The sequence below is a fragment of the Rutilus rutilus genome (genome assembly GCF_951802725.1).
Source record: "Rutilus rutilus genome assembly, chromosome: 8".
In the NCBI taxonomy this organism is placed as follows: Eukaryota; Metazoa; Chordata; class Actinopteri; order Cypriniformes; family Leuciscidae; genus Rutilus; species Rutilus rutilus.
Window position 1 is genome coordinate 21,651,551 of NC_140222.1, and position 15,568 is coordinate 21,667,118.

Below are 15,568 nucleotides of genomic sequence, written 5' to 3' on the forward strand. Positions count from 1 at the left end.
TCATGGAAAGCTTCTGAGATGATCCCCCTTCCAGGCATTTTTTGTTGTTTATTCTTTCCTCTCATTTTAGTTGTAGTCTGAAATCAGTGAAACCCCAATTCAACCTCAGAGGCATTTCCTCAGTAATCGTCCACATTTCTCTGGCTATGATGTAGTGGGAACTCGGAACCTTAGAGGAATCTTAGAAGGAGCGGAAGACTATGATGTCATAGTCAGATCATTTACAGGGGTCATTAATGTGCTTCAGTCTGCAGCGATTCCATTAGCACAGAACTTCTGTCGAACGTTTATAAATCGCAGATGTTTCATACTGAGGTATTTTAGGAAAGAAGTACAATAGACATTTTAGGAAATATTTTTATGTGATAGCTTAATTCGTCTCACACTTTTGGATAAAATGAATGTAAAATACATAGGAAAATGTGTTTTTATTGAAGCTGTATTGATTTTCCCACTGAATTCTAAACTAAGCAAATACAAATCTGTGCTCACTTAAATGACTTGAATCATGTCTTTCAATTATGCATCACAGTTCTCTCAGTAGTAAACGTCCTTATTGGTCCTGTCTTAGTAGAAAAATGCATTTATGTAAGCAGTTTGATTTTGGCTGCCTTTTAAAAAAAAACACTTAAGAAAAGCCATGCATCCTGTTTTTCTTCACTACGACAGACAAACTTAATACTGTCATGACAAGAATAAGATACATCTCAACATAGAATACAAAGTTATATTCTGCTACTTTTTTCCTCTTGAAGTATTGGACAGTTGATCCATGCATCCTACAAAGACACGTCTAGACAGGCGCGAACAACGGCAGCATTCTGCCATGATCCTTGAGGCTGTGAACATGTCTCATCTTACCTTGACTAATAAATGGAAGCTTAAACAGAAACTAATAAAACTAGACAGAAAATAAACATGCCAAACAGAGATTCAATGCAAGAATTGTCTCTGTTAGCAATTTTTGGGGTAAAAAAGAAAAAGAAAAAAAGTTATATTTTCATGATATCTGTATGTTTCACAGGAATCAAATTAGTTTTATGTTTACGGCCTTTAGTGGTTTATAATAATAGTAGACAAGATTACAGTTACTTAATCCTCTGAGGCTTTAAAACAACACTTGAGTAGGAGCGGACGCAGGAGAAAGCCGTGGGTGGGATTTTCCGTGGGTCAAGGAAATTGTTCTCGAGGCGAAGGGCAACTAGATGAGAGTCATCGTCATTCAAGGGGTCGCAGATGGCGTCTTCTGAAACATGCCTGTTGGAGGAAGAATTTAACATAATCTAAGTACATACATAAGTTCTCCATATATGTTGCAAAAAATCATTTTGGCAAAATGTCTGGAATAATAATTTTTTTAATATCTTTCATACATAAATGTATCTTGTTTTTGTTGTGTATGTATGTGTCCCAGGACATTATGACAAACTAGACATGTTCATCTTTGCAAGAAGGCTAGCACTGTACCTTATTTTGTTGTTGTTAAGTCGTAGGAAATGTAACGCTGTCATCTCATTAATTCCCATTGGAATAGACGTAAGCTGGTTATGGTCTAGGCAGAGTTCAGTCATAGTGTTGAAGGTGCCAAAAAATGACTCTGGCTCCACAGCGTCACCGTCCAGCTTGTTGTAAGAGAGGTAGAGGTACTCAAGGCCAGGCTCCATGTGTGCGAACACGTATCCTGGAATGCGTTCAATCTGATTCCCGACCAAAACCAGATGAACCAGTGACTTTGGCAGGAAGGATGGAACCAGGTAGAAGTTGTTGTGTGAGAGATCTATAGATTCCAGGTTCCTTTTAGATACAGCGGGAAAAGTAGAATTAGAGTTCATGTGTTTAAAAAAAACAACTGGAAAAACCCAGAAAAGGTTTTTCACTTCTTGATACTTTTCCATTTTTCAGTTCTTCCAAAGGATTATTGCACGAAACTGTTTTCGCCACTTTAGCATGCAATATTTCAGTGCAAAAGCGTATTAACTAACCACCCACAATCCAGTGCAACCAGAGGCTAAATGTGCTAAAACTTCTGCAGTTTCAATTTACTCTGCAAAATAGTTATTAATATGCAAATTAGGCTTAAAATAGAACAAATGTGAACAGTATTTGCCTAAATATTGGTTTGATTGTTAACCTTGTTGAAGACACACACCTGTGATTGATCCAGGTGAAAGGTGCAATGCTTGACTCATCTAATTTATTATGTCGTAGCACAATGACGTTGATGTTTGTGGTGTGGTTGAATGCTGTTTCAGAGATGTCTTCAATCAGATTGTTTTCAAGGTACAACTCCTAAACGTCAAAGAGAATATGAAGTAACTTTGCTTCATTGAATAAATAAACAGAAACAGTTGTTACTTGACAATGCAATTAAGTTTGACTTGAGCAGCTTTGAATTACTCTGTGGTAAAGTGTTGGTTTTGGTTTGCCTTAATTGCTGGTTTAGTGCCACTGGTTTCCCACAGGTACTGTAGAACCAATGCTGATTTGTAGCTCACAAATGTGTGCGCAATTAAATGAACAAAGTTGACTAAGTCGTGGTTTCTATATTTCTGGATGTTCCTTGACTGCAGAATAGTTCTCCATTTTCAAAACTTACCAGTAGAGATGCAGGTAGGCCCTGAGGAATGGTACGGAAATGGTTTCTGCTTAGCCGAAGGTAAGTCAGCTCTTTGAGGGGCTTAAAGGCCTGTGGATTCACATGACCTTCACTCAGCAAGTTCCCTTCCATTTCCAAAGTAACCAGACTGCTGAGACCTTCCAGGAATTATGAAGCAATTTGTGAAAATATTGTGTTTTCTTTGTACAACATTAGGTAAGGAACATTTCATGCTAGTATTAGCTGATTAAATGTTAGCTTTTTTTTATAGATGTTCTTTTTTATACATGGCAATTTTGCGTAACTGTTTTACCTTCAAAGCTGTTTTCCTCAATTTCTTTTAGATTGTTCTCATTTATCTTAAGCTCCTGGAGTGTTGATGGGAGCTCAGAGGGAATTTCTTCCAGAAGGTTTCCATCCATATACAGGCGAGACAGGAATTTAAGACCCTTAAAAGACAGTTACATAAAAATCACGTCATTAATCTTTAGGTGCGAAAAAAATAAAGGTTATATACGATACACTTTCGAAATCCTTCAGTGAAAGTTTTCCACTTTGGTTTTCTCGCAGTGCTTTGGATACTTATTAGTTATGCTGACGTGTATGTTTTTGTTTGACGCATGTTTTCTAACTAAACAACCAGTTGTTTGGACTCCACATGCCATATCGCTATCATATACGTTATTTCTGATTGAAACACCAAGCTTTCTGATGAATTGACACAGTCTGGATACTGTATATAAACTATATAGTATATACAAACTTCACTATTTGTTTCAGATGATGAGCATATTTCTACTGGTTAGAACCCAGTGAAAATAGGAAAGACTAGCGTAGCGTAGCATACCCTCTGTTGTTTCACTTGAACATGTGCCATGGAATTTTGTTTTTATTTGAAAGGCTGTGCAAAAAAAGCATGGCTACAAGTGTCAAGTACAAGTGGGTATAGTGTTTGTATAAGAGCAAGATTTGTGAAACTTCTGTAAAAGCCATACGGTTGTGAACAGAACAAAACATTGGAGAAAAGTGTAGTTCAGCACCGTCAGGTTTGCAGGTTTTTCTGTTTTTGCACGGCTTTAAACCGTTATGGAAGAAACATTTGCTTCTCTAATTCAACTGAAGTTCAGCTGGAAGACATGAAGAAATGTTTATATGAATTTCTGAACAAGAGGCAGCAATGGAAAGGAACATTATCTCAATTGCCAGAATGCTGTATGATCCTAAAAAACGAAATATGTACATGTCAGTCTGACTCAGCAAATTTACACTCATGGGTCGGTTTTCATGTCAACGGTCCGATTATTTACACTTTTTTATTTTCTGTCTGTCACGATCCACACACCAAGGAAAGGGAGAGAAACAGGTGGATCCAAATACAGCGTTTTTATTTGTAGGGCAATCCAATTCGTCGTCATCCATGCAGGTGTCAAAATCCATATTAGCAGTCCAATATAACAAAATAAACAAACAAGGAACAAGAACATAAACCGGAAACACAGGGAACGGAAGTGGTGTGATATATTACAAGGACTCCGTGACACATACTAAAACAGACAGGGTATATATACACAGGGAACACAAGCTAAACAAGATAACAAGGGGGCGTGGTAAACTGAAACACCTGTGAAGACTAATCAACATAACAAGGAACAACTAAACATGACAAGACACATGGCAGGATCACATGACAAGCATGGAATAATATGACAGACACTAACAAGGAACAAGACACAAAACCCACACCGTGACATAACCTCCCCTCTACGGAGCGGCTACCAGACGCTACAAGACGTGACAGACCAAACAAAAATCCAGGCGGGAGGTGGAGTGGTGGAGGATCAGGGGGAGGGAAGGGGGGCCAGGTCCATGGAGGGAAACGGGGACAGGGAGTGACAGTTCATCTGGCGGCCAGGGCGGAGCAGACAGTCCACCGGGCGGCCAGGGCGGAGCAGACAGTCCACCGGGCGGCCAGGGCGGAGCAGACAGTCCACCGGGCGGCCAGGGCGGAGCAGACAGTCCATCGGGCGGCCAGGGCGTAGCAGACAGTCCATCGGGCGGCCAGGGCGGAGCAGACAGTCCATCGGGCGGCCAGGGCGGAGACTTTGCCTCGGGCGGCCAGGGCGGAGACTCTCCCTCGGGCGGCCAGGGCGGAGACTGTCCCTCGGGCGGCCAGGGCGGAGACTGTCCCTCGGGCGGCCACGGCGGTGAAGACCCCTCGGGCGGCCACGGCGGTGAAGACCCCTCGGGCGGCCAGGGCGGTGAAGACCCCTCGGGCGGCCAGGGCGGAGACTCTCCCTCGGGCGGCCAGGGCGGAGACTGTCCCTCGGGCGGCCAGGGCGGTGAAGACCCCTCGGGCGGCCAGGGCGGAGACTGTCCCTCGGGCGGCCAGGGCGGAGACTGTCCCTCGGGCGGCCAGGGCGGAGACTGTCCTTCGGGCTGCCAGGGCGGAGACTGTCCCTCGGGCTGCCAGGGCGGAGACTGTCCCTCGGGCGGCCAGGGCGGAGACTGTCCCTCGGGCGGCCAGGGCGGAGACTGTCCCTCGGGCGGCCAGGGCGGAGACTCTCCCTCGGGCGGCCAGGGCGGAGACTCTCCCTCGGGCGGCCAGAGCGGAGACTGTCCCTCGGGCGGCCACGGCGGTGAAGACCCCTCGGGCGGCCAGGTTGGTGAAGACCCCTCGGTCGGCCACGGCGCAGGAACTGGAACAGACACCAATGGCTCAGGAACTGGAACTGGCACCAACGGCTCAGGCACTGGAACTGGTACCACCCGCTCAGGCACTGGAACTGGCACCACCGGCTCAGGCACTGGAACTGGCACCACCGGCTCAGGCACTGGAACTGGCACCACCGGCTCAGGCACTGGAACTGGCACCACCGGCTCAGGCACTGGAACTGGCACCACCGGCTCAGGCACTGGAACTGGCACCACCGGCTCAGGCACTGGAACTGGCACCACCGGCTCAGGCACTGGAACTGGCACCACCGGCTCAGGCACTGGAACTGGCACCACCGGCTCAGGTTCAGACACAGACACAGACCAAGACACAGACCAAGACACAGACCCAGACCCAGACCCAGACACAGACACAGACACAGGCTCAGGAACAGACACAGGCTCAGGAACAGACGCAGGCTCAGGCTCAGGAACAGACGCTGGCTCCGGCTCAGGAACAGACGCTGGCTCCGGCTCAGGAACAGACGCTGGCTCCGGCTCAGGAACAGACGCTGGCTCCGGCTCAGGAACAGACGCTGGCTCCGGCTCAGGAACAGACGCTGGCTCCGGCTCAGGAACAGACGCTGGCTCCGGCTCAGGAACAGACGCTGGCTCCGGCTCAGGAACAGACGCTGGCTCCGGCTCAGGAACAGACGCTGGCTCCGGCTCAGGAACAGACGCTGGCTCCGGCTCAGGAACAGACGCTGGCTCCGGCTCAGGAACAGACGCTGGCTCCGGCTCAGGAACAGACGCTGGCTCCGGCTCAGGAACAGACGCTGGCTCCGGCTCAGGAACAGACGCTGGCTCCGGCTCAGGAACAGACACCACTGGCTCCGGCTCAGGAACAGACACCACTGGCTCTGGCTCCGGCTCAGGAACAGACACCACTGGCTCCGGCTCAGGAACAGGAACAGACACCACCGGCTCCGGAACAGAAACAGACACCACCGGCTCAGGAACAGGAACAGACACCACCGGCTCAGGAACAGGAACCGACCCCACCGGCTCAGGAACAGGAACAGACACCACCGGCTCAGGAACAGACACCACCGGCTCAGGAACAGACACAGGCTCGACAGCGGCCATCTTGTCAGGGGACACAGGCTCGGCAAACGTGACCTGAACACTCTCGGCGGCGGCCCTCTTGTCCGAAGACACAGGCTCAGCAGGCGTGACGTGAACAGGCTCGGTGGTGGCCATCTTGTCCGAAGACACAGGCTCGGCAGGTGTGACGTGAACAGGCTCGGCGACGGCCATCTTGTCCGAAGACACAGGCTCGGCAGGCGTGACGTGAACAGGCTCGGCGGCGGCCATCTTGTCCGAAGACACAGGCCCGGCAGATGTGACGTGAACAGTCTCTGGCTGGGCAGACGTGACATGAACAGTCTCTGGCTGGGCAGACGTGACGGATCGCTGGGGTGGTGCAGGCAGTGCGAGCAGCTCGGGCGGGGCCAGTAGAGCATGACGTCTGGGTGGTGCGGGCAGAGCAAGACGCCTGGGCGGTACGTCAGGGACGGTAGTCACCTCCGGGATGGTCTCCGTGTTAGGAGCCACCGGACTCGGGATCACTGGAACAGGGACCACCGGAACAGGGACCACCGGAAATGGGATCACCGGAACAGTTACGGAGAGAGCCTTTCTCCTCCTCCTGTGTTTTGGTGCCACTTGACTCTGGACCACCGGAACTGGGACCACCGGTACTGGGACCTCCGGCACTGGGACCACCGGCACTGGGACCACCGAATTCGGAACCACCGGAACTGGGACCACCGGAATCGGGACCACCGGAACAGTCACGGAGGAGGTCTTCCTTCTCCTCCTCTGTTTCCGATGGCAATGTGCAGGTTCTGAGCTGGGCGGAATCAGTGGCGAAGGGTGCTTAGGGGAATTCAGCGCCATGGCCTCTTCAGTCTGGCGGGCCCATAAAGCCAGGCCCTGAAAAATGTTCATGCTGCTGGATCCATTGTGTGACGGAGTCCTTCTGTCACGATCCACACACCAAGGAAAGGGAGAGAAACAGGTGGATCCAAATACAGCGTTTTTATTTGTAGGGCAATCCAATTCGTCGTCATCCATGCAGGTGTCAAAATCCATATTAGCAGTCCAATATAACAAAATAAACAAACAAGGAACAAGAACATAAACCGGAAACACAGGGAACGGAAGTGGTGTGATATATTACAAGGACTCCGTGACACATACTAAAACAGACAGGGTATATATACACAGGGAACACAAGCTAAACAAGATAACAAGGGGGCGTGGTAAACTGAAACACCTGTGAAGACTAATCAACATAACAAGGAACAACTAAACATGACAAGACACATGGCAGGATCACATGACAAGCATGGAATAATATGACAGACACTAACAAGGAACAAGACACAAAACCCACACCGTGACACTGTCTCTCTCTACATTAAGCAGACTTTAAGATTCCAACAACATTATGTGAGATTAGCCATTTCTTTGCAGCCCTTGCTGGTCAAATGCCTTGCAGAATGTCAAGATCACATTATTGGCAACAGACAAGGCGTTTTTGGTCTGATGCAACTAAATGGCGTTAACATGCACAATATTTGCAAAAATTTTTGAACCACAGCTATTCAGTCGTTAACGTGAAACATGAACATTTTGTCATCCAAACAATTGCAAATATGACAAGGCAAGAAAATTGCAGTTGGATTTTTTTCAGAGCTCAAAATGTTTTTCTCACCAAAAGGAAAAGATTGTGTTTATTGCTGATGCAATATGCAGGAAACTTTTGTTTTTAACTTACTTTAAAAGCTTGTGGGTCTATGCCAGAGGACAAGATCTTGTTTTTCCCCAGGTCAATCCATTCTAGGTTGGGAATGCCATTGAATGCTCCAGCAGGGATGGTTTTGATTTCATTGCCTGTAATTTCATAATGCATGACAAGTTATCAAAAGCAGCCTCACTGGAATCTGTATACATGGACTGTGTAAACACTGGCATATGTACTGATTTAGGCTTAATTTCTTGCATGTGTCTTAGGTAATGATCTAAGTTCAATTTCAGTGCCTGTATCTCGTTACGACCTGTACAGGGGTTATGCGGAGATGTGGCCTTCCTCACCCTGTAGGCTGAGTGATTTGAGCTCAGGAATGGACAGTGGAGGAATACCCGTCAGTTTAGCATTTTCACAGGAGATAGTGACATCAGAGATCGAACAACCTTGTGGCAGCGATGTGGTTACCATCTCAGACTCCTCCTCGACTTCTTCTGGTTCCTCTTCGCCTGGTTCAGTGTCCTCCTCGTCTGGTTCGGTTGGCTCTTGGAGAGCTAAGAGAGGAGGACCTGCTGCTCTCGTTGGTGGCACGGGTGGCATTTGAAAAACGTCTCCCCTCAGCCAGACCTCGTCCTCGTCTTCAGTGGCCTCGTCCCCACGGAGTCCTTCCTGGGCACGTTCGGCTGCCTCCTCCAGAGCTCTCATCATCTCTTTTTGCTCCATCTCTAGCCTACGAGCCCTGTCCTCCTCTGCCTTCCGCTGTTCTTCCATCCTTCTCTTCCTCTCCTCTGCCGCCGCTCTCTCCTCTTCCTCCTCTCGTAGCCTCCTTTGCTCCTCCTCTTTTTCTCTGGCTTCTTTTAACTTTCTCTGTCTCTCGGCTTCCTCTTTCTTCTGCTTCTTTCTCTGCTTGCGATCAGCATCTTTTTTGCGAATTCGTTCTTGTTCATCCTTTTTTTGTCTGTCTTTCTGGCTTTGTGATATTCCGGTATAGGGCTCGGCGAGATCGTTGGGAACGGGAGAGTCACCTGAATACTCCGGGGCGTCGACAACTGAGACCATGCCAATAGTTCATTTATAAGACAAGGAAAGATCAAACACAACAATTAATATATAAAATATTCTGGCAGGCAGTACTAATGCCATGCTTTATCCAAACCTGGGTCAATGCAAATTGGGCAGCACTCTCCGATTCGTTGAAATTTGAGCTGGCACCGTAGGGCGGGACACAGTATTTGGTCGCAGACCACCTCGCCGCTGGAACACAGGCAATTCACGCATGGCTTCGGTGACCACACCGTTTTATCATACATGGTGATGCCACGAAATACACAGTGCTCGGATTTTCCTGGAATAATTTTACAAACAAGAAAGAAACTTAGAAATGTGATTGATTGCCAAATGTTGCAGTGAAATAATTGCAAAGAATCGAGATTAAAAAGGTTGCAAAGAATCAGTTCAAACCAATGAATCAGTCTGATTCATTTTAATTTTATCATGTTGATTTGATTAGTTATTTATTTAAAATGTGATTTAATAAAAATATAATTCACTTGAAATGATTGGCAACAGAAGCCACATTATGCATGTACAGGGCTGTTAGACGATTTTGGATGCTAACACGCTTGTTGAGGCCCATCTGGCCCAATGTTTTCATCCAATGCATATAATCTGGCTGTAAAATGGCTATATATAGCAGTCTATCGCAACACTGTTTTCCACATGGCAAATGGCTATCTACATTCTCATGAACAGAGATCTTCGCAGTTTAAAATGGTGCACACATGCTAGCAATACAGTAGTAAAATGTGTCTACTGGGAAGTAGTGTTTTTTTCTTTTGTTTTAATGGAGTCTTACTGACCATATTTGCGCTGTTTACATTTTTTTTACAGATCTGTTATTGAGATTAATGCTAAAGGCACTTACAATGTGTGTTGGTGGTATTATCCACGCTTTTACTTCTAAGGCGCAAACGGATGTTTGTGTTTTGCGAATTGCAGGGTCACACGGTCACGTGTTGCCAGTGTATAATCATGTGGTCAGTGTTCAGTCCTGACCATTACCACCCTGGGCAAAATGGTCATGTACTAAACCATGTAAACTAACCACTTTTTTTTATGGCTTTTTTGAACCTCACAACATTAACTATATCAAAAAATAACCATATTTCAATGTTTTAACGTGGCCATCTGGTTACTTTTATTCGCTTACCATAAACTTGCCGCAATTTCATGATTAGCCAAGTTTATGGTTTGTTTATGAACAGTGAAAGTTGTCATCAGCTATTGTCAAAGTTAAGTTATATACAGCACATCTGTATATGAGGATAATGTCTTAATTATCTAATTTAAATGGCGAGTAGTTTATAGCTTGACAAACTACAGTCTCAAAGTAGCTTTCCCAACACTGACCTGCAGCCGCTCCGTAGTCTGGCTTTGGCTCGTTTGTGTTCTTGTGAGATTCAATAAAAATAGATCCATCTTGTCCATTGCTTTCTGGCAATCTTCCCTGCTGCAAGGTGGTAATAGACGTCTGTTTTCTTGCTCGTTTTGGTCCAACACCTCGTCTTCTACCTCGTGCCAAGGGATGACTCTGGTCTTTTGCGAGGCTGAAGGTCATGCAGACGAAGAGTGACAGTGCCAGAATCAGTTTTAGCCTCATAGCTGAAACCTGTGGGATGAAACACAGAGGCATCTCAGCCCTACGTGTTCCTCATATAACTCTGTTAATGTATACTGTCTGCGTACACATTTCCATAATGATAAGTTACGGCATCACAGGTTGATCCAGCCTTTAAAAGTTTGACCCTGGAAAGCCAGACAGCTTTGAAGGAATAGTAGCCTTTAACACCTTTACTGTAAAAGAGTAAAACTGTTATTTAGGTGTGTGATGAGTGGTGTTTAGAGAACTGCAAGGGGTTTTAAGTGTTATGTTCAAATGTAACAATCATAGCACAGATTTTAATTAAGAACAGACTTGGTCTCGATGACACTCATACTCTCAGGTTGTAGTGATGGGAAGTACGACTCGTTTACGCAGATTGGTTCTTTCGATAAATTTGTATAAATTATGTCATCACGTTAGTGGCTCCAGATCGTCCAATGTGCCATATTAAATTATTTAAAATGTTCCAGTAAAGCCATATGTGCGCACATATTGCTATTTATTGTGATTTTCAAGTTTTATTAATAGTTTTTATGGTCAGTTCAATCAGTTCAGTTTGTTGCAGCCTCAATTCAGCTCATAAAAATGGTCGTTTAGAACCTAAATAGGATTCGCATGAAATACACACACACACACACACACACACGTTTATATAGAGAGAGGGGGTAATTGCTAGTAAATTTCACAAATAATTACAAAGAAATAACTAGTAACTATTGTTTCAGTATATATATGTATGTGTGTGTGTATATATGTACAATTATTAGCAGAATGGCAATGGAATGGTTATTAGTTTGTTTAAATTTAAATTATTAGAGGAATGGAAACTCTTTACACTTTAAACCGAGTAGCAATTAACAATTTCGGCATGGCGAACAAATTATTAGTTTAAAATTGATTAATTGAGTTGTTGTGTCATTTCAAAAGACTAAACCTACCATTTTATTAAGGCGAGACACGGCAGGCAAAAACATCCGCTTTTTTTTTTTACTGGTCAATTTTGAGATTTTTGGCTATTTGTCTTCAATAACATGTCTTCTTTCAGACTTGTGGTGAAAAAAAGTCCGAAATACACATTTAGGTCTTTATTTTATTACACTTTGTCTGTTTGTGTCTGTAGATTTCTCATAAATTCAACAAAAGTCGGCGTTCTTATTCAACGTGCTGCTCCGCGATCGCTGCCGGCAGCCTGTCATCACAAGCACCGTTAGGAAGCTCTCTCTCTTCTGTACAATCCTATCGGATCCAAATATGGTCATTTCCTTTTTATCAGCAACCAATCGTGAAAGTAAAAGGGCTGAATGGCAATCTCATTGGCTGATGATAAATCTTTAAAGCCCGTTTTCTCAAAATGACTTTTCTCTCATACTCCAAGTCCGAAATCTCCACTTCAGTAGCACCTATATACACCAAACTTTCCAGTCTTGTACCTAGTTATATTATGAAGACATTTACAGAGGGACTTGTAAATATATTATTCCTAGCCTAGCGCATATTTAATTAGATATTGCCTAATTTGCATATTTAAACATTAAATTACAGAAAACTTGTAATACATTTTTTTCTCATCTTAATGTAGGTAATCAACTGGGAAAGTTTCATGGTGATATCTGCTAGATAAAAATGTTACCCTATTCACCTGTAGTGTCTCGCCTTAATAGTGATTATGGTTAATTCAGTCACCTTCTTTTTTACAGATTTTTTTTTTTACAAATCGGTCACTTGCATGTCTCAAAGTTTGAAGTGCTTGCAGAAGAAAATCCAAGCCAGAAAAGGAAAATATGACAACACTGATCACCCAGACTTACAGTAATGGGAAACAAGAATAAAATCAACAGCTGAGCACTGCTGATATGTGTGCAGAGGGCGTCTACAAACGTCACTCCAACCCTCAGGCAAAGTCATACGGTTAGCATTAAATCAGAGCTGTGGTGAGATGGAGGAAAAAAAGAAATGTAGACGAGAGGGAAAAGTGTTTTAATTAAGCTCTTTAGGATGACCAGGCTCAGATGGAAAGAATCTATAAAACCTACAGCTTAGACAGAGAACAAAAGGGGCGAAATATATACTTCCATGAGTAAAAACATCCCGGAGGGGCGTGCATGTTACTGGGTCCCCCTCTCTCAGCGCTGTAATGAAAACCAGGTACAGTAAAGCTATAAGTGTTTTTACAGTCCTGCCAGCTGTCTTTGTGCTTCAGCGATGAGACAGACCTATTTCACAAGACGTTTGTCGTCACTCCAGATGCAAACATCTCAATGTTTAGTGGAGATGTTCCAATCCGCATGCAAAGAATAGTTTTCATCTATAAACCCATATAAATGTGACATGCACCCCGCAGACGGAAGAAGAAAAACAATTAGTGTTCTACAAAAAGTGTTTTACGACATTACTGAGGGTGAGAGCTGAAAGAGAGGAGAGAGTCGTTTGTACGTTACCACTGGTTTCGGGCGGTTTTGTGAGGCCAAATATTTCCGCTCTTTCCCCAAAAGCTGTGGGATTTGCCAGCAACGCAAGAAGTGTGTGTGCGTCTGCTCCGCAGCAAGAAGGCTGATAAATGTCAAAAACAGACGGGGGCTGCTCTAGCGTTTAGTCGGGACTCGCTCGGGCAGAACTTCTCCAGTTCTGTCTCTGAAAGATTCAGCAAAATGAGGGTCGTGACAAGATACTGCCTCTCTCAGGCGAAAGAACTTGGTGAATTTGTGTGTCCTAATTACTAGGCTAGGACGGGTACTGTACTCAAACAGAGAGGTGGCATCTGGCTTGTCATTAGCACCTCTGTAAAAGTATTGTTTGAGTGCAGAAAATGGGCGAAACATTTTAGCTTGAATGAGCTGATCAGAGGGAGTCTGGACTGGTTTTCAGGCGTCTTTGGACGGGTTTTCAAGCTGTGTTGGTCGACCCCCTACTGCCCAATGAGACCGTCCCATCTCACGTTTCAGAGGGTGGGCACACTGAGCTGAAAACAAAGATCTCAACTTTCCTTCCAGTTTTGTACACGGAGGGTCGTGGTCAAGCAGTTGTGTGCTATAATTAGATTGGAGCTCAAACATAAATCGCATCTAATGTCCATTATTTCATTTATATGCCTCAAAAGAAGGATATATTTAAACAATTAGTATCTTTAGAGTGTATGATAAAGATTAATCTGGCTGTGATTCACACAAGAAGCTGTTATCAAATATTTTAGACCAAATTTGGCCAGATTGTTTGTATATCTTTTGTCTGCCAATGAAAATATTTCCAAGGGAAGCAAATCAAGCTTTGCGTGTCATTAACTAACTGTTGTATAATAAGATTAATGAATATGAAATGTATTTGGCAGACTGTGTTCTGGACTACTTAGTGTAGTTGCACTGTTAGAAATATTAAACTCTCACAACAGGTACACCATTGTTCTTTATAAATCATTTTAGTCACAACATTTTATATTCAAGATCTTTTGACTTTAAACAAATATAATGCAATTTTAGGCAGGAAAGGTTTTTATTTATTCTCTGTGGGCAAATAGATATATCTAAATATATCTTAAGACATTATTTTTGCCATTATTTTACTCATTTATCACAATAACATTATATATTTTAAATCTTTTGACATTGAACAAAGATAATGCAATTTTATACAGTAAAAAAATGCGGTGACTAAAAGATTCATCTGTAGACAAATAAATAACATCTTTTGCACACGTAGTTTAATAGCAATTTATTGTGAAGATGATGCCTGAAGATTTGGAAAATCAGACCGCTGATTAATTTTGATCTGATGTTTATTAATTAAACAGTTGACATTTATGAAAAAGGTTGTGCAAAAACTCTTTATGCTTCGACATTTTTGTAAAGAACTTTGAAGGAACTCCGTATAGCCTTTGATGAGTGGAAATTACACCGTACTTTGTGCTAACAAACTAGCAGATAGACTTTAACAAAGAGCAGAGCTTGACATTATGCCAGAGCTTTCAGAATAAAACAATCTTCAGAAATGCATTGCAGATTGGATTTTTTTTATCTCATGAGAATCTAAATTGAAAACATATCCAACCGTAGATTGAAGCTGATATCACTCTTACATGATCAAATGCTTTGTCGTTCCTTGCAACATCTCATCCAAAAGATTAGGGTTAAAAGGGTCTAATAGCTGTAAAAATATGTGGGATCATTTCGAACAATATACAAATATGCTTTTACAGTATAGTCCTCGTAGATGAGTCTTAAGAGATGTAGATCAAAAGAGTGTTTAACTGTAGTGTGAAATTAACGGTGCGAGATGTTTCAGCACTTTAGGATGTTTTGACTTGCCATCAGGTAATGGCCGGAGATTTGTGACTCAACCAACTGGAATGAACAGCTGCGACTGTTCACAGTTCGTAACAACACTGCATGTACTTTCTTTATACATGCTCCTGCTCTTAATTGTGAATTATTCATCGGCGTACATGATTCCAAAGGAAAAAGATCGTCTTTAATACTTTTTAATCAATATAAAGTCAGTTGCTCCACCTCTGAAATGGCTTTTGTTTTCAGCTTACGTCAAACAAGTACTCTTATTTTTCAAGTCCATCCCTTGAAAATGTCTATCCTACAGAAACCACTTTTCGGCATCAAGTCCCTCCCTTCATTTTCTTTCAATATCCTGTTTCGTCATGGAAGTAAAATGGTGTGTGAATGCTACTTCATGTTGGATTCCTCATGCATTGCCGCACTTACTGTTAACATCTTAAGTTATGAGGGTTGGACATTCTTCTAGTTCTGTCTGGACGTTGACTCAACCAACATGCCGCTCTTTTCTTGAAGCAGCTCACTAGAGGATGTTGAATTTAGGGTGTCTTTAAAAAAAAATCCCTCTT

General features: G+C 43.8%; 2 protein-coding genes across 3 annotated transcripts in view; one reads left to right on the forward strand and one right to left on the reverse strand.

The window, feature by feature from the left end:
* cenpp (centromere protein P) overlaps positions 1 to 15,568 on the forward strand; it is a 52,092-nt gene that overhangs the window by 32,597 nt on the left and 3,927 nt on the right. The window lies entirely within an intron of this gene.
* Positions 622 to 13,573, reverse strand: ecm2 (extracellular matrix protein 2, female organ and adipocyte specific). Its single transcript, XM_084415599.1, has 10 exons — positions 13,161 to 13,573; positions 10,470 to 10,728; positions 9,217 to 9,405; positions 8,408 to 9,109; positions 8,091 to 8,206; positions 2,910 to 3,045; positions 2,597 to 2,754; positions 2,150 to 2,289; positions 1,468 to 1,794; positions 622 to 1,257 (listed from the first exon to the last, which is right to left on the reverse strand). Exons 2-10 carry the CDS (start codon positions 10,717 to 10,719, stop codon positions 1,089 to 1,091), a joined length of 2,187 nt encoding a protein of 728 aa, XP_084271725.1. The 5' UTR covers positions 10,720 to 10,728; positions 13,161 to 13,573; the 3' UTR covers positions 622 to 1,088.

Bases quoted from the DNA above. Each gene is read 5' to 3' on its own strand.
- ecm2 (XM_084415599.1), bottom strand. From the start codon at position 10,719: ATGAGGCTAAAACTGATTCTGGCACTGTCACTCTTCGTCTGCATGACC. The intron at 3,046-8,090 runs GTAAGTTAAAAA...CTGTCTTTTAAG, and splicing joins TAGACCCACAAGCTTTTAAA to GGTCTTAAATTCCTGTCTCG. The intron at 2,755-2,909 runs GTAAAACAGTTA...AATTCCTGGAAG, and splicing joins TGAGGAAAACAGCTTTGAAG to GTCTCAGCAGTCTGGTTACT.